We start from the raw sequence: 18,308 nt of genomic DNA on the forward strand, positions 1-18,308 counted from the left end.
TTACTTTTTCGCATGTATGTGCTTCGTTTTTTCGCGTGTGCCATGCATGCGAGTGTGTGACTGAGAACAAAGTTGACACGCCGTGAGACTGATTCGTAGCCGTGAAGAAAAGACGCCAAACGCTCGGAAAAAACATCTTCTCTTTGGCGTGTCGGTCTTTCCTACGAGTCTGCAAGACTGAAAAATCTTTCCGGCAGCGGGGAAAGGAAACAACGAGAATCCGAAGACGCACGGACGAGCCATAGAACAACACTGAGGCAAACAGACAGGAAACTGCAGCGTTTCGCGGTTTCCAGAGATTCAGAGGCCAGAATGATGTGTGAGGCTGTCGGGTGGAAGGAAAAAACAGATGAACACCCAATAGCGCCCTCTCTCCAGAACGTTCTGAGGTCTACAGCAGGGAGGCGCTGTCGAACCTCCGTCCGGCGCCTCTGCATCTAGTTTTTATACTCGTTTTCTTCATCTTTGAAGCCCGAGACAAGGCGAAAGAAGGCCGCGAGCGGAGGACCAAGCGCGCCGCTGGTGTACTTACACCGGAGCGACGGGGCTTGACCTCCGTGCGCCGTCTGGGCGAATCGGTATCTTTCTTCTTCGCTCGTCTGCTGTTCTGCGGCACCGCGACCGCCTCTTCGTCTTCCTTCTCCGGTGTCTCGCGTCTCCTCTCTTGCTCCTTCCTTTGTTGTTTGCTTCATCATGGCGCTCTCCGCCTACTTTCTGCGTGCGCTGACGGTCACCTATACCGCGCGCAATCGCTCGTCCATGACGGCGACCATCGAGAACCTTCGAAACACGATCCTCTGGATGCCGCCGGCCTCTTCTTCCTCCCCCCCATCCTCCGCTTCCTCCTCCCCTCCCTCTTCTACCTCTTCGCTCTCTCCTTCTGTTCTCTCTTCTTCCCCGTCTTCTCCTAGCTCGGCGTCGAGCTGCTCTGCGCCATGGCCAGTCCCGCGGCGCATCGGCCGGCGGCAGTGGCGAGTGACGTACTTGAAGTCCCCGTTCAAGTACAAGTATGCGCTGCGGCACTATGTCTTCGAAGACCACCGCTACGCCTTCTCTTTCTACGACGTGGAGAACGTGCAAGAAGTGCTCAGTGCAGCCTTAGGCGCGATGGCGAAGGAGACCTGCTGCTCCTGCCGCTTCTCCTGGCATTTTGCTGGAAGGGTGAGCTACGCAGAGAAGCATGCACACCGCAGCTGCTCTCTGGAGACACCCACGCGAAAGTGAAGCCTTGTGCACATGCCTGTAGAAATACAGATCCGATCTGCCTGCCTGAGCGTGCGACAGAGGCGGATGTCTCGCTCGTGATGGTCGCGAATCGGGGGCGCGGGGCCGGGGGGAGGGGCGGGTGTCTGTTTTTGGAGACCAGGGTCCGACAGACGAACCCAGTACACCGAAAGGATTCCTTATCTCCGTATTTCTTTTCCAAGAAGAGCTACAGAGAAGAACATGTGGCTGCGCAGCAAAATGCAACCTCGACAGCGCGAGAAGTCGCCGGTCAGGCAGTGCTGCCTTCAGCCTGCTGCCCTCAATTCACATACACATATATAGATATATAATCATATAATATAAAGAGGTATATGTATATGTGTGTGACGAGTGTAAATGTGGGTGTAACAAGGATAGATAAAAACGCCGTAGACAACGACGGGCGCGTCTTGAGCGAATGGTGTCGCTGTGTAGGACGTCGGTCTGCGTCATTGCCGAATCGTGTGTGCCTCTCAGAACAGACATCACGGCAGCTCCTTGGAGGCATCTCCTTTCGCCGTGAACATGTGTTAGTCTTTGCGGTTTAGGGGTATTTTTGCACTAGGTTTCTGCTTTTTTCTGCGGCCTCAGCCTCAGGCCGCGCTTCCCGCGGCGCCGCGCCTCGTCGCGTCTTCGCTATCCTCGTCATCCGCCGCGTCCTCTGCGTCTGCGGTGCCTGCGGAAGACTCCCTGGCGGGTGGCGCCGAAGAGGCGCGCAAGGCGAGTCGGAAAGTCTTTCCTGTGCTTCAGGGGCACTGCCCAGCCGACAAAGAGTTCATCCGCCGCGCCCTGGAGGAGGAGCAAGCTGTCGAGCGGATTCGGAAGAAGCTTGACAAAAAAACTCTCCAGTGGTTCCCAGGAAAGACACCTTGGGCTCCCAAGTGATGCATCCGCAGACACCTCATACACTCGTATATGTATGTATATTGGATGCCTGAATATGGAGTTATCTGCATATGTCTGCATCCACCTAACCACCCGCGTGGGCGTGCCTCTTCTCAAACTGCTCTGTGTGCCTCTGGCTGCCCTCTGGGGCAGACACCTCATACGCGACTGCTTTCGCGTGCGCTAGGGCACGATATCGTATTTAGAGACGCATTTGTATGCGTGTAAGTATCTGACTTGGCGTTTTTGGAAGGGAACGCGCTGGCTTTTCGCCGATCGTCTGTGGATTCGGTGAAGGAGGCGTTCTTCCAGTTGCGAAAATCGTTTCACATGCCGCTGTAGAATCCAGAGTCTCACGTGCGGGCATCTTGTTTAGGGAGAACAACGCGGCAGCTACATATATATATATATATATATATATATATATATATATATCTATATCTATATCTATATCTATATCTATATATATATATATGTATGTCTGCGCATCCGCGAGGATATACGGGCATAGGTACGTTTCCGTGAGGCGCGCAGCGCTCACACGAGAGATTGTGTGATGAAATCCATGTTCACGGTCGCGGCGATTCCGTCGGGGGGGATGGCGCGCCTTTAAAACTTCGTTTCGACACTTTGCACTTCTTTTCCACGATATATCGCTTCTGGCCAGGGTGCGGTGTAGGAACACCTGGACGCTTCGAAAGCTGAGCTCTTTTCCGAGTTCCTCTTGTTTACTTCTCGCCTGTCTACACGAAACAGAACTGGAAAAAAGACTCTAGACTCTTGGCCTGCATAGGGCAGAAAAAAAATTGCGTCTTGGAAAAATTTCTTTGGGGGAAGACGGCGCCCTAAGTAGATGCTGGGCTCTGAAGTCACGAAACAGGAGAAGGTTTCGACTCTGCTGTCTGCATCCATCCATACAGATAAACATATATGTATATATATAATAACATATAATAATAAATGTATGTATGTATATATATATCTGTATAGGTGGACAGATAGCATAGAACGATTGGTAGGATGTATTTCTGTATAGTGTCGAGCAGATACGTAAGTTGCGTTAGTTCAGAAGGCACAGCAGCTTCGGCTTTGGGAGATTCTCTGCCGAATTCCTGTCTCCTTGACGCTTTGAAAGGCGCATTTCAGTTGTCATCTATCTTTGCACGTGGAAACTACGCAGACCGCCCAGCTCATCGTCATTTTGAACTGGAGCAGAAAGCCTTGATCTGACAACCAGATCCTTGTGTTTCTGTCAATATTGTATTCGAATATACATATCTATATCAATGTATATATGTGTACACATACCTGTATCATTTATATATATATATATATATATACGTGTAGATATATCGTAGAAGACTGAGTGTTTTTGCTGTTTCGGCAGAGAGGTGCATCACCGAGGCTACCCCACGTACACCGTATGTATATATAGAGACTAGCTAAATGTACATATATCTATCGATAAATTACATATATGTATATACATCTATATAGAGAGATATGGATATATATAAGTATAAATTGATGTATGTGGTGGACAACGGCTGTAAGGCCGAATACTGGTGATCTCCCTCTTGACAGTATTCGGCGTTGTCGGCTTTGCAGCTTTCGGCTGTCTTCGATTGCGGCAGCCGAGGGCGAGCGAAAGCAGAAAAACGGAATTACACTGTTAGACTCAGGTTTTCGCCGCAGAGCAACACTCGGCAGCGACAAATTCAACAAACGAGGGAGTTCGTGTAGCCAAAGTCAAAGTCGGGAGGAGAAGAGAAAGAAAAGAGAAGAGGGGCGTCTTTTCGCCTCCATCCTCTTCAGCGGTTGCTGCCTGCTCATTTTCGAAGCGACAAGCTGCATGACCACGCTTCACACTCTCTCTCCCTGCTCTTTCATCGCTCGCAGCAAGCTGCGGCGTCTTCTCCGCAGACGCGGACTCCTGGTTTCTTCTCTCCCTCTCCTTCGTCGCTCATCCTCCTCTCGCCTATGATCTCTCTCTTCTCTTTATTTCGAGGCAAAGGTTGAGGCAGCCGAGCGACTCAACACGCAGAGAAGACAAACTTTGATGTGAGAGACGTTCCTTAACTTTTCTCAGGTGTGTCAGGCGTGTCTCTGCATCCTCATTCGCCGATTGCGTCCGCGCTCGGTCTGCTTCGATTTTCTTCGGCGCGTCTTTCTCTCCTAAAGAGGCGGCCGCGTGACGTACGGAGACGAGGGTCGGCGGAGTGAAGAGAAGAGAGTAAGGATAAAGAGAACGAACAGAGCTCAAGAGAGAGAAAAAACGCGGCGAGCGGTCAGAAAGACGAGACAGATGTCCGCAGCAAGAAGAGGCGACCCCCAGACAAGGCGAGGACGAGAGAAAAGCGCAGGTAGCCATGACGCGGTTCCTGCTTACGACTCTGAGGCCTCCGCTGCGCTGATATACAACACTGCAGCGAAAAACAGCATACACACGAAGAAAAAACGTTCATTCTACAGACTCTCTGTGATTCATCAAGGCAATCGAAGAAAGCCTCGCGAGCCTTAGTAGGCGTTCAGCCGCGAGAGAATTCTACTGCAGACGCAGTGCACGCGCTTACATGCAGACAAGTTCACCGCGAGACTGGCAGAGATAGAGGAGAAACGGGGAAAATGAGGGAGAAAAAGAGAGAAAGAGAGGGAGACAAGGAGAGGAAGAGACGGAGAAAAAGAGGAAAATCCGAGCGTAAATGGCCACCCTCTAAAGCAGCTACCTCTACGCATGCAGCGAAACAAATTTCAGAAATAGAGATAAATCGGGTCAGAGAAACACAGGCAAAAATACGTAAAGCTAGGAACATAGAAATACACATAGATCTAACAGATGCATAGAAAAAAAAAGTATGTATGTATATGTCCATGGTGGAGACCAGCATGGAGACCGTTGAGGCACTCTCCAGCGCTGTAGAGAAGAGAGTTTCCATGAACCAAAAGACGGTTTCTCGCAGGAATCACAATGCCTCGCGTACCGTTGTTTCCGCGGATAAGCGCGAGGCCGTAGGAGCCGATGAAGTTGCCGTCGACAAACTCTTCTGTCTTATCCATAGCGATGTTCATGCGGTCATCCAGGCAGGTCAAGACGCCTAGATAAAATAAAAAAAACGAGAAGACCAAAAACTGAAGAAGGAACCAGAGGGGACTGTAGCGAAGCGGAGACACGCGAAAGAAAAGGCGGCCTGCAGCGGGATGGCGATGAACGAGGAGGTAAAAAATGAGGCACGAGGGGTTTCGAAATGCTGACGAGGTCAGAAATCTCAGGAGAACAACCAGTGACTTCCACTCGGGGCTTGAGGAACGTGACCCGTTGGAGCAGAGACAAGCGCAAAAAGAAAATGAAAAAGAGAGTATCGAGAGAGAGGAGAGACGTGCCAGACTGCCAATCCCTGCACCGTGCGGCGCGACGAGACCCGATGGCCTATGCAGCATATGCGAGAGAGAGGGGCAAGCAGATAACGCGACAGAAGAAGCCTCATTTTATTTGTGTTCCTTTACCTCGGTAGTCGGTTCCATTGCTCAAGCGAACCACGACCTTCTGGCCTATCACTTTCTGCAGAAAGTCACTGGGCGATTTCTTCGCGTTCGTCGCCATTTTCTCTGCTTGTCTCTCGCGCTTACGACCGCCGTTCCTCCGTGAACACTCTGAGGCGCTGAAGACTGTCAATCCCCTGAAAGCTTATCGAAGAGGAGAGAGAAAGAAACGACGGTCAAAGTCCTTCTAGCCACGCTCGGGCATTCAGAGCGACGAGTCTGGCCCTAAGAGCCGAACGCGGAGAGCGAAGCCGCGACGGGAGACGAAAGCGCAAAAGAAAACACAGCGGCAACGAGAGGAAAAGGCGGACTGAGGCTCAAATTCGCAGATGTGGAGAAGAAGGAATTCAAAGAAAGCACGAGTGAATGACGCGTGCAGGGAGAGACGGCGAAGAGAGAAGGAAAGAAGAAAGGGAGGGGCGCTATTTGAGGACTCTGGAAGTCAAGTCTCTAGAGCAGAGAGACAGCGAAAAGGGGACTGCTTGAGAAGACTGGCGAGAGATTAAGTGTGAAAATGGGATATTTTGAGGACACGTGCTCGCGGTGTACGTACCGCATGACTTTCGCCTGCATGCGAGGGGTTCCTTTTCTCCGTATACGCCAAGCCGGTCTGGAGGCGTCGCCAGAGTCCTCACGCGCGGACTCCCTTCACGTCCCTCTCGTGAAAAGAAGATCATCTTTCCCCGCGCCTCTGGTGCTGTCGAAGGCTTTTTTATCTCCGACAAGCGGCAAACCGAAATAAAAGTCCTCTGCTCCCTCCTGGAGCCCCCGCAAATTTCCAGACAGTGCCGAAGCGCGAGAGGGCATGTCGCTTCGAAAGAACGACAGACAGCAGAAGTCTCGTTCTGAGCTTTTACTCTCAGAGCCCGCGGGCCTCTCTAGCGCGGCTTCGGTTGTGAAACTGCCTAGACAGAAGCCCCCTGCGCCTCTGTTTAAGTCCCTCCCGGTCGCGACTCGCGGCGGCTAGACCCTCGAAGGCGAGTGGCTCGTATTATAGCCTTGCCCTCGAAAGCGGAGTTCGCAGGGGGCACGTCCCGCCGCGTCTCCACCTCTCTCTCGCTGGCCTCTAAGCAACGTGCTCGACTCTCGGGTGAGCCACGAAGGCTGCGCGATGCTGTGCTTCGGCGCTTCAGCGAGTGAGAAATCTTCCAGTTACGATGTGGGCACGTGTAGAGTGCGCGTCAGCGCGAGAGCTCGAGGAAGGTAGAGACCGGCTCCCCCAGTGCTGGAGACGCCCGTCTTGCTTCTGGCGCTACAGCAACACGTGGGAGACAAAACGAAATCGAGATCCGGTTTTTCACCAACGCAGCGATGCGCCCGCCCCAGTTATTGCAACGTGCGCCTCTCATTGCCGCACAGTCGAGACGAGTCCTGACCCTCGCCGCAGAGGCAGATGCGTTTTGTTAGAACTTAGCGCGTCTGGATGGGTTAACGGCCTGCTCAGCCTCTCAGGAATACTCCGCAAAGTGGACTCTATCCTGGGATGAACGGGCATGCCGCGCCGGGGCATATTTACTTTAACTTGTGAATCGGCGCACACTGGTGTGACTCATCGTCAATCTCTTCGCTAGACAAGCGGACGTCCAGAACCGCTTCACACTCTTTCGTTCCCCTGTTAGAAAGAAAATAAAAAGCCGCGCCCCGAGTCGACGGCGAGTTGCACCGCGTTCGCCTAGAGAGCGCTGTTTTTCCGCTCTTCTTCACGCGCCCCTTCTCTATTTTCCTGGGGTTTTTTCCGTTCAAGAAGGGCGCGCGGAGCGATCGAAGACTTCGCGCGTGGAAGCGCGTAGACTTGGAGAGAGAAAAAAGGGCGTAGGCGCATGCAGTTGGAAAGACAGACAAAAACACAGACACCAAAGAGCTCCATCCCACACTCTTCTACGTTTCTGGAAGCCTGCTCCTCACAGGAAAACAGATAGAACAAGTCACACAGGTCACTTCACACGCACACCTTCCACTGCGTACTCCATCATCACCACGCGCATGCATACTTCCTGGTATCTCAACGCAGGAACGCTTGCCATCATCCTCCTCAGTTTATTCTCTGTTCAAAACTCGAGTCCGCTCTCCGCCGCCGCAGACTCCGTCTGGATCTCCATCCTTTCTGTCGTTCTTATCCTGATCTCTTGCGTAGTCACAGCCCCTCGCTGCGACGGCGACTTCTTCGCGCCCGCGCCTCTCACTCCTTGTCCTTCTTCCTCTTCTTATCCTTCTTCGATTTCTGCACAACAGGACGCGAAACATCCGAGCTCATTGGCATCGAAGCGATTAAGAAAACACAACTTTTCAGAAAGGCGCAGACTCGCACGACTCTGCACGCAGAAGCGCGTGGGCGAGAGGTCGCTACACGTCGGACTGAAAGCGACGCGTGGATGTGTAGACGCCAGCGGAGACGCGATGCGTTTGCGGAGGCATGACGAATAGTGTTGAGGAATTTCTGTACATCGTAGCTGAGAGTCCGTTTAGTCGAGAAAAAAAATGAGAACGAAATTGGTAAACGAAGACTATGCCTAGATCGAAACCTGTAGTCCAACTCGTAGTATGCATTCCCTCAGGTAACCCCAGATAAACCCAGGAATCCCATTTTAGTGAGTGTAAAAGGACGCCTCAAACTGCTGGAGAAAACGAAAATCGCCTTCTCCCGCGCCGTCGAGGGCTGCTCCGTTCGGCCTCAGGGGCGAGTTTCTCGAGCGCGACTTGCGCCGCGTACCTTTTCTTTCTTCTTCCTCTTCTTCGACTCCTTTTCCTCTTCGCTCTCCTCGTCTTCCTCTTCGTCGGACTGCGACTCGCTTCCTTCGTCCTCGTCATCATCGTCGTCGTGGAAGTCTTCGTCTTCTGAAATAAAGTCCAACGCGAAAGGGATGAGATCGCGAAGCATGCGTGTCACGCATTTGCAAAAACATGCCTCACGACTGAGAGAGACGACACAGAGATATGAGAGGTAGACAAGTAGATAGAGACACACTTATAGAGATAGATACACATATGGACAGACACAGAAACAGCTACAAAAGTAGACACGTAGAGGTAGATAGAGACATACAGATAGATAGATACAGATAGAAGAGAGTAGAGTGTTGATATGCCGCAGGGTAGGTGGGCGTACGGCAAGATGAGACGCCCCGGAGTCCGTAGCTCCGCGCCTACCCGAATCTGATGCGCCGCCGGCGTCGTAGTCGTCGTCGTCCTCGTCATCAGAGGGAAGGTCGGCCTCGAGGGCGCCGCGCGAGGGCTCAGGCGTCTCCATGTTCTTGATGCGGATGCCCTTCGCCATCAAGAAGTCCACAAGGGGCTGCGAGGCAAAACAAACACACAACTCTTGATTTCTGAGACGAGCCACGGCCTTCCGCGCTACCGGCTCTGTCTTCTGCACCGCGCGAGACTCTCCCAAAAGTCCAAAAAGATGCGAGAGCGAAAAACGCAAAACAGAGACGGCAGACACCGAGAAACGCCGCAAAGCCACGACCGCCGCTCCGAAAAAAACCTACTTTGTACTCGTTTCTGTCGATCGAAGTGAATTCGTACTCGCCACCGCCGCGCACAGAGACAGTAAACGCGAAAAAGCGATTCGTTGTGCTCGCGCCCGTCCGGCTGAACTCGACGCTGACAACGTCGTCGTAGCTATAGAAAAAAACAGAAAAAAGGAAAATGTCGCGTGCCTCGAGCCCGTCGTATAACACGGCACTCCACACAGGACATACATGTTCGCACATAGACATGTATTTGGCGCACGCCTCTCTGTGGAGTCATTTGCGTTTGCTGCCTGCGTTTCCAGTCTCCAGTGCATCTCGAAAAAGGCTCGGAGTCCAAGCCGCTGTTTCAAAAGAAGAGAGAAGACGCCTGAAGAGGCGTCGAAAGGACACTCACGCGGCTGGAGGGCGACAGTCGCCCCTGCACGTCCGTCTGCCAGGGCAACAGCCCTAAAGTCGGCCGACAGATCAACAGATAGATATGGATACACATGGAGAGAGATACTCAGATAGACAGATATCGACAGATTTCGACAGATAGCTAGAAAGACACCAGTATATCAATAGATGAGTGCAACTATATCGACGGATCAATAGAAACATATCGACGAACCGATAGACAGACATTTGCGTATTCGCGTGCGGCGCCTGTGTGGCGCTTACCGGATGAAGATGACGGGCTTGACGATGAAGAGAAAAGAGCGGTTCAGAGGATAGAGGTGCCCAGACTGCGCGCGGTAGCTGCAAGTGATGCCGAATTGCTGTTTCACGCTCTTGAAGTCTCCGGGGACGATGACGCTTTTCCCTACGAGCGCGCGGAATAGCCGCGTCACCACGTCGAACGTCTTGCCTAGAAAAACACAGCAAGACAACACGGACGGCAGACTAGCAGCCGCGCGCGCGCATTTCCATCATTCTCATATATATATATATATATACATATGTACGCATATGCAGGTGCATCTATATACACGTACTTATATGGATATGGAGAAGTAAGAAGAGTTGGCTGTACATGCTGGCGCTGCGTCGCAGTGGCGTGCTAAGTGTGCGGATAGACGAAACGTATCTCCTCACACGGCCGCAGACGCCTCAATCTCTGCCTTCCACTGGAGAACGCCCGCGCCTGCCCTCCCCCTTTGCGCACGACGAGTCGACCAGCTGCGCAGCCGCGACGAGGCACATGTGCAGCACAGCCAGATGCAAAAGAGCGCGAATCTGCAAATGAAAAAACGATCTGCGTGGAGCGCGGTGGAGGCCCCCGTGCGTACCCTCTATCATTTTTTCGAGGCCGCGCTGCTGCAGCTCCGCGGGCTCCAGGTTGACCTCCACGCTTTGCACGCTCTCGCTGTCGAACTGCATCACGACGAAGGGATACGAGGTCTGGCCCTGTCGCATCGCGTTCTCCAGCGAAAGAATGAAATTCACGTGAGGCGAGTTCGGCCGCGGAACCAGAAACATCCTGAAGCGTAACACACCCACCGCAACCGTCGATTCACCAAACGGTCCACTCTCGCCTTCGCCAAATAAGAAAAAGACGACGACTCTGACTCTGCACACGCAAGAACCCGGCGGCGCGCGGCTCAGTGAATATCTATGTGCATGTAGGCCTGCATACATATATATATATACATATATATATATATATATACATATATATACATATAAACATAAACATACAGATATGTACAGATATATATACATATATGCCTGCATGCGTTCACGCGTACATACAGGGGGCAAGCCGACGGCACGTACGAACGCGGAGATGTGTGTGTATGCATTTTCTTTGTTGGCATGTCCGCGGCGGTGTGCGTGAGACGTTCTTCCCCCCTGTGTGCCGCGGAATTCATCCCCTTTTCTGCAACGCGGCCTCACCTGTTGATGCTTGTGTACTGAATCGTGTAATCGTAGGACTTGCCGTGGAACTTGAGCGCGCGTCGGCCGATGTCGATCTCGTAGCGGCCGCGGGGCACGAGGAGCGGCACGTCGTTCAGGAGCGCCACGCAGTCCATCTTCGTCTCTGCGACGCCGCTCTTCTTCACGAGTTTCTGAGAGAGGACAGCAACAATAAAGTCGCACATCAATACACTCGCGCGAAAAGTGCGCAAAAAGGTGCGAAAAATCTCCCTCGCATGCGCAAAAAGATTCAAGATGTACGCCTGGAGTCCACCGCCCCCGGAAGACCGATAACGGGCGTCGCGTCTCGCCTTTACCACAGCTGCATCACTCGCTGTCTCGCAAGCCCGACAGCCGACAGTGGAAGCGAGCGCGTCTTCACTCTCTTGCGCGTGGCGCCACGCCGCAGCCGACACTAGAGAACTTGCACCCACGAGATCCTTTTATGAAAAACCGGCGTTTCACAAATGCCCAGAGCTTCTGCGCACCTGCTTCAACTGCTGCAGCGGGCCTTCGGCGTCTTCGTCGCCCGCGAACGGCTGGTAGAAGCGCACTTCCAGCAGCTGATCTTCAGACTGATCCCTGCAGAGAAAACGCCCACACGGCGCGTTGCGAGATGAACAGGAACCATATTCCCCTCAAGCGCGCTCGCACGCCTTGACCTGACGGCACGCCGTTTGTCGGGACCGAACTCCGCAGCAACGCCCGATCCTCCTTGCAGCCTGGAGGCCGAAAGAAACGATGGACCTGCCGGAGACCGGAGGCGCGGGAGACAGCGATAGGATTTGTGACGCAGGCCCGCATCCATCACAAACGCTTCTCACGGCACGCTCAGACTCGCGCCGACACAATTCAACGCGGCAGTGCGGAGGTACTGGAAAAAACGTACGCACCGAGTGTCGTCCTGGATCAACTCAATCGCCAAGTCGTTCTTAGAGGGGGTCGTCACCTGCGCAATTTCTTGCGCGTGAATGTCAAACGCTGGGCAGCCGTTCACCGACAGCTGAAGATTATTTCCTGAAAATGAAGCAACACGAAAAACAGCGCACACAAACCGCTGCCCGACGCTCCGTCTAAATCGTCGACAGCTAGGGCAACACGCCTTGCTTATTCGCGCCCAGCGACCTAAATAGATAGATACATGATTGCACATAACTCTATATATGTTCACGAATACATGTCTATGTGCGTGTCACCTATGCATTCATGCATCGCCATATATATATATATATATATATATATATATATATATATATACGTACATGCATACATGCATCCATACAGACACGTGGCAATGTCAATGTATATATGTGGATCAGTATGTCTATGGGACTTAAGTTCGTCTCAGTGTATTCTGCACGCGACACATTTCTGAAGCTTTGAATGTGTAGAAGAAAAAGCGCTTGACCATCGCAGCCACGGCCCCACCTGCGAGAGGTCGCTTCGCCAGCTGAGTTCAAGTTTTTTTCTCACCTTCCATTTTGACGTCGCCCCAGTGCCAGCCGCGGTGCGCCTGGAGGCCTCGCTGCAGCTGCACTTTGAAGTGCGTCTCGAAGTGCCGGCTGAGGTCTGCGAAATTCTGTAAAAAGCGTAAGTTGCACGCGGAGCTGCAGGTGACGGCAACTAGGCCCTCGGCAGACTCCGCTTCCGCCCTGCAGAGTCGAAAACGCGGCCTGGTGCGCGCAGTTCCGTTCGCCATATGAGGCGCAGAAAATGAGGCAGGAAACGGCGAGCCGCGCACGCCCATTTCCCTCAATTCGAGCCGCGAAGGACAACCAGAAACGCATGCCCATGATAATTAAGAGAAGTGAAGCTGCCCAAGGTCCGACCGTCGGGTCATCTGGATCCTCAGATTCAAAGATACTTTTATTTTTAAAAGTTTTATACAAACCCAGCAAAGTCGTCCAGTAGATTATTCGTGGCCTCCAGGCATGTACGCCTGACTGCGCGCAGACGACGAGTCGCACATGCGGCTTGTCGCGCACCTCTCCACTTGCAGCTGCGTGAGCGTCTAGAAACCGACACTAGACACAGAGCGATGCGAGAAGAAGACGCGCAGGCGACGCAAGCAGGTCCGGCTCTGCGCGTCTGACTCAGCCCCGAGAGCGCGCAAAAATGCAGGAAATAAAGGTCCGCTGCGGCGCGGGAGAGCCTCACTTTCTCGTGAAATCCGTCGAAGCGGACGATGAGATCGTTCTTGTGCGGTCCGAAGAGAATGCGCAGCTGATACGCGTCCAGGCCTGTCATGATCCACGAGGCGCTGACGATGTCTGCGGCCTTGTACTGATGCACGCTGCCCGTCTTTCGGTTCTTCCAGCCCAGCAAGTCGCCGCTCATCTTGAAGAGACCCTTGCAAAGCGAAAAAAACCTCAGGGCCAAATCGACTCAATCTCCCAGCCCCACGCGCCTGACAGACCTCCCGGGCACTCAGACATACACATTATGTGCATCTATACACTTATACATATAAGCATATCTGCACACATGCAACATACGCAACTACATATGCGCTCCAGTAAATGCACAGACAGCCACGCGCACCCATGAGCACAGACCCAAACAGGCACAGGCAGGGCAGACACCCGCGCTCGTCTCTGATGTGAGACGACACCGCGGTGCCTCCGGACAGTCCTCCTGAAAAGAGACGAGGCTTTGACCGCCCCATCCCCGTAGGAGCCAGTGATTAATTTCTGAATTCCCCCACTCGCGCCAGCATGCGTATTTAGATACGCGTCTCCAAGAATACAGCTACACACGCAGCTCCACGCATATATATATATATATATATATATATATATATATATATATATATATATATATATCCATACATATATATCAAGTCTGGCTGTTTGCCTAGTGAATGTGTGGATTGACACGTTCTTGTACCTGCACACAGAGAGAGCCGCGATGAGGTGCTTTCTGGAATGGGAAAAAAACTCACCATGTCGTTCCTTCCGAGGCCGCGAATGTTCCCGATCGCAATCGCAGGCCCGCCGACCCCAGCAGCTGCAGCCGCCGGCGCAGGCGCGGCGGGTGCGGCGGGTGTCTCTGCCATGATGAAGGAAAGTTGGAAAAAAAGGGGAAGGCTTCCGGGTGAGGACGAGGTCAGAAGGAAACGGGTGACTTCTCCGCTCCAAAAACTGCGCCGAGAGAAAACGGGCCCGGCAGAACGACTCCGCCGGGTGCATGAGAGACGTAAGGCGCTCAACCGGGCAGACGAGGAGAGGAGACAGGAGCAGGAAGCCCCGATGGAGATGCAATGCAGGCTAGAAGTTTAGAATCGCTGTTTACTAAAAAGGCGCGCTCGTATCGCAAAAGTGGAGGCGGGAAGCTTGTCAGCAGATACTTCCACGCTCAACGGCGGCGCAAGGCGCGCAGCGAACGACGATGCAAACGGCGGAGAGACCTTCGCTGCAGAAGCAACTAAGCGGAGGGCGAGGATAGAGAGAGAAGACAAGGTGTGTGAAGGCGATTCCCAAGTTTCAGCGACTGAAAAAACCAATGCGAAGAGAAGGAAATGCCGCGAGAAACGAACGGGAAGCGCCGCGGGATCCTCGGCAAAGACTCCTCTTGGAAACAACGAGTTTAAAAACGAGGAGATCGTCGCGGACGAGAAAGACTCGTGTGCAAGTCGAGTGAGAGAACGAAAAACCGGAGAGGAGGCAGAAAAGAGGACGCAGGGAAGAAGATGTCAGACAGAAAGAGCGAAGCGCGCAGACGGGCACCGCAGGGGAGAAGCAGCGAATCCGAACCCAAAAAGAAGCTACACAGGACTGGATGGAGACCTGGAGACGCGGGAGGCGAGTGACTGGGTAGAAAAATGGAGAAACAAGAGAGAATCGAAGGGCGGAGTGCCTTGCCGAGTGTCGCCGGCGGAGGCGGGCGGCTGACCCGTCGCGCGACAAGGCAAGCGTCCACGAGGAGAGGAGCACGTCCCCTTGAGAAAGACAGCCAAGAGAAACAGGAAACGCTCCGCAGAAGATTATCCAGGAAAGAAAAAGACGCGACTCTCCAAAGAAGCTCGCCGAGACGCCAAGGGGGTGCTGGTACGCGGACTCTGGGCAGCAGAGGCTTTGCCGAAGCTCCGCATGCGCGCGTGGCGCCTCTCGGTGTGCGTCATGTCCGCGGTTGCCGTCGTGCAACGAAAAAAAAGAGCAGAAAGCGTTCCAACGGGTTCCAGCAATTTATTTCGCTTCTGCCGCGGGGACGTTCGCCACTTCCGCTCGAGTTTCCCACTTTAAAGGCCGCTGCGCCTTGAGCTGCCGGCAGACGTCTCGCTCGCCTATCTCTGCTGACGTTGTGTGCTGCTGTGCTGCCTCCCCCTCGCACCGAACGGGATAGACCCTTTCGAAAGAAAGGCAATGCAGCGTGCAGCGTGCTGCACACCTTTGTAGCTCGTCATATACGTGGCTGTATCCGCGCACGCTCGTCAGGCGCGGGCTCAACGCAGGCGCGACGATTTTCTCGCGGAGAGGCTCCCTTGCTCAAGCTACATAGTGAACGTGTTCCTCCACAGGCGTGGGTACCGAGAAACCTCTGGATGAAGCACCCCTGCAGAGAGGGAGGTAACTGCTAGCTCACGAAACATCAAAGAACAGCTTTAAAAAGCAGATCCGCCACAGGGGCGCCGCGACCTAAGCGAGAACCCGGGCAGTCGTAAACGATATGTTGTATATGATGTATGCTGGCAAGTATAAGCAATTTAAGCAAAGGTGCACTTCCGCCATGTGATGAATTGATCTGCGAATGCAGCAGGCGCGTGTGTGCGCCATGCACCCGCTTCTTTTCATGCGTGTGGAGGTGCGATGCATTTTACCCGCGAAGAATCGATGTGAGTCGCTGAATCGGAGGCGCGTATGCGCTCGTTGGATGACGCTCACGCGACCCTCCTCTGTGTCGGGTCACGTATCCACGAGAGACTCGGCGTGTGTTTCGGGCACGAGGCATAGCTGATGCCGCCGAAGCGGCGCCCAGCTGTCCTGATGGCCTGGTCGAGTGCGGAGTGCGCTCTGCGTGGTTGCGTGGAGGCGGCTAGGTGCATACGCACACGAAGACTAGTTGGTGCACTCGGCTTAGGCGTCGCTGCGCTGAATCACTCCGCGGCCGGACACGAGTCTGCGTGTGAGGGTCGCTCTGCGCTAAGGTTGTGTGCGATGCTTTCGGGTCTTCGCCGCACAGCAGGAATGCACTGCCTGTTTTTTCATGTATGCCAGTTGATGCCAAGCAGTTTCGACACACGGACAAAGCGCAGAATCCGTCTTGAACACGCAACTCGGCGCCAAAAGTAGGACATGTCCCGAAGGAGCTTTACACCTGCTTCTCTTCTCTCGTCGGCTTTCCGCAGCAGCATCTCCACATGCGTGGCGCCGCGGTGCCCTGCGCATGTGTATAGGCTGATCTCGTTCCAGGGAACTAGAGAGCGCCGGCCTCTTTCAGCGGCAGTCAGCCACACGCAAATATGCACATATTCTGCTACACCTGTAAAAACATGTATATGTATATTCACATCGTTCGAAGAAAGGCATGAGCAGAAGCGAACGCGACTGCAGCGGAGATGAGACGGGGGGAAGCAGCAAGGCGAGATACAGCGCAGCGTTAGCATCCAACGCAAGAGGCAGAGTCAAGCGACAGGCCAAACCCTACATCGCTCGCACTAACCTCTCGGCATAACAGCCCTCCTGAATCGCGCCAGCGCGCAGATGATCGCGGAATCCACTGGTACGTTAGCATGGCTGTTCATCTTTCCGCACATGCGCTGCTGGAGCGAAGCAGCACGTCCCATCACTCAGCCTGCAAAGGGGTTACCTACGGAAAACAATGCAAATAATGAATCGGATGAATGTCTACGCGTGGGTATCCCCGTGACTGCAATTGCGCTCCGCATGCTTGCAGTCGTGCAGGCTGAGCGACCTCGGATGTCACACGCGAGCGCCGATCTCATACAGGTACACTTCCTCATGTTCCTGGGCAAAGTGGACTCGGCGCACCACCGTTACGCGTCTCTGCGCGAAAAAAGTCAGGAGTCGACGTCAGCGATGGGGTCGGAGGCACGGGGAACAAAGTGAGTGAAAAAAGGCACGAATCGGGGTCGTACATACGCTGTGACATGTGCTGCAGCGCCGCCGCGGATGAAGAGCCGAAGGACAAGAGCAAAGGAGACAGGTGCGTCAGGCTCTTACAGAAAACAAAGTAACTACCGTGAACAGTCACTAGGCTGCACGCAAGCAGGCACAGAACAAGAAATCAGGACATTTTACATCACAGACGGCTTGGACGAGATCTAGCAAGTCGATTTCGCCTCTTCGCTCGTCTCTTCGACGCTGCAGAAGCGGGCGAGGACTGCCGTCCCATCTCGCTTCATCGTCGCGACTTCTTGTCGTGGCGATTGCTCGATTTTTTCGAGTCGTCTTTCTTCGACTCGGACTTCTCGTCTTTGCTCTTCCTGTCCTTCTCTCTCTTGTTTTTCTCGTCATGTGTCTTGGTCCTGCACGCGAAAAGAGAGCGAACTCCGCGAACAATGAAACAGCAATGCTGCGAACTTCATCTGAAGATCCAGCCTCATACGGGGAGACCTCCAACAGAGCCTCGGAAGCTGAAGGCGCGCCCCTTCACAAGCCTCCGAAGCAGCGGCACACGAGAGAAGGGCATCCATACTCCTCCTGGTCGCTTAGACAGCGCCCCATGCGCCACGAAGCCAGGCAATCCCTCCCCAAACAGATACACTGGGAACCAACTAGTTCATGTACGCAGCAAAGAAAAATATCTGTGATCAGAGGAAATACAGGTGGAGAAGGTCTACTGATGGTTCTCGGAAGTAGAGGCTCCTCTCACGTGAAAGCTGCGCAACATGCAACCGCTTACTTTTTCTTTTTGTCGCCGTCGTTCCTTGCGTCGGCCTTTCTTTTGCGGGAACTCTCCGACGGAGTTGGTGGAGCGCTCTTTTCGTCCTTTTTGACTTTTTTGTCGTCGTTCTTGCCGGTTTTCTCTTTTTCATTGGCAGAAGCGTCGGCAGGCTTCCCCTTGGCTTCCTGCGCCGGCTTCTTCGAATTCTCCTTCTTCGAGTCTTCCTTCTTCTTTTTGTCTTTATCTTTGCTGTGTTTGTCTTTCGCATCTTTCGCATCGTCGCTGCTCTTGCCCTTTCTCTTCTTCTCTCCCTGGTCTCGGTGCTTTTTCTTCTCCGCGCAGACCGACGAGCGCCGCGAGGTTGCGCGGTCGTCTTCCTCTGAGGCCGCCGCGGAGCTTCTTCTGTCCTGACTCATCGATTTGCAT

At 53.5% G+C, this 18,308-nt stretch overlaps 4 protein-coding genes across 4 annotated transcripts; 1 reads left to right on the forward strand and 3 right to left on the reverse strand.

The window, feature by feature from the left end:
* Window positions 1-693: 693 nt before the first annotated feature.
* Window positions 694-2,130, forward strand: BESB_084680 (uncharacterized protein; the record flags this gene model as incomplete). Its single annotated transcript, XM_029366818.1, has 2 exons — window positions 694-1,161; window positions 1,837-2,130. 2 exons carry the CDS (start codon window positions 694-696, stop codon window positions 2,128-2,130), a joined length of 762 nt encoding a protein of 253 aa, XP_029217278.1.
* Window positions 2,131-4,515: 2,385 nt separating this feature from the next.
* BESB_084690 (putative U6 snRNA-associated Sm family protein LSm6) lies at window positions 4,516-5,731 on the reverse strand (the record flags this gene model as incomplete). The annotated part of the gene is made up of 3 exons (XM_029366819.1): window positions 4,516-4,553; window positions 5,112-5,225; window positions 5,635-5,731. The coding sequence occupies 3 exons, from the start codon at window positions 5,729-5,731 to the stop codon at window positions 4,516-4,518; spliced, it is 249 nt and encodes an 82-aa protein (XP_029217279.1).
* A 2,118-nt stretch (window positions 5,732-7,849) lies between these two features.
* On the reverse strand, window positions 7,850-14,094 carry BESB_084700 (transcriptional elongation factor FACT80; the record flags this gene model as incomplete). The annotated part of the gene is made up of 12 exons (XM_029366820.1): window positions 7,850-7,891; window positions 8,381-8,505; window positions 8,818-8,962; window positions 9,159-9,291; window positions 9,804-9,990; window positions 10,412-10,602; window positions 11,019-11,191; window positions 11,528-11,621; window positions 11,933-12,056; window positions 12,513-12,618; window positions 13,197-13,388; window positions 13,981-14,094. 12 exons carry the CDS (start codon window positions 14,092-14,094, stop codon window positions 7,850-7,852), a joined length of 1,626 nt encoding a protein of 541 aa, XP_029217280.1.
* Window positions 14,095-17,396: 3,302 nt separating this feature from the next.
* Window positions 17,397-18,298, reverse strand: BESB_084710 (uncharacterized protein; the record flags this gene model as incomplete). Its single annotated transcript, XM_029366821.1, has 2 exons — window positions 17,397-17,523; window positions 17,901-18,298. 2 exons carry the CDS (start codon window positions 18,296-18,298, stop codon window positions 17,397-17,399), a joined length of 525 nt encoding a protein of 174 aa, XP_029217281.1.
* Between the last annotated feature and the right edge of the window lie 10 nt (window positions 18,299-18,308).

Source organism: Besnoitia besnoiti, chromosome VIII (genome assembly GCF_002563875.1).
Source record: "Besnoitia besnoiti strain Bb-Ger1 chromosome VIII, whole genome shotgun sequence".
Taxonomy (NCBI): Eukaryota; Apicomplexa; class Conoidasida; order Eucoccidiorida; family Sarcocystidae; genus Besnoitia; species Besnoitia besnoiti.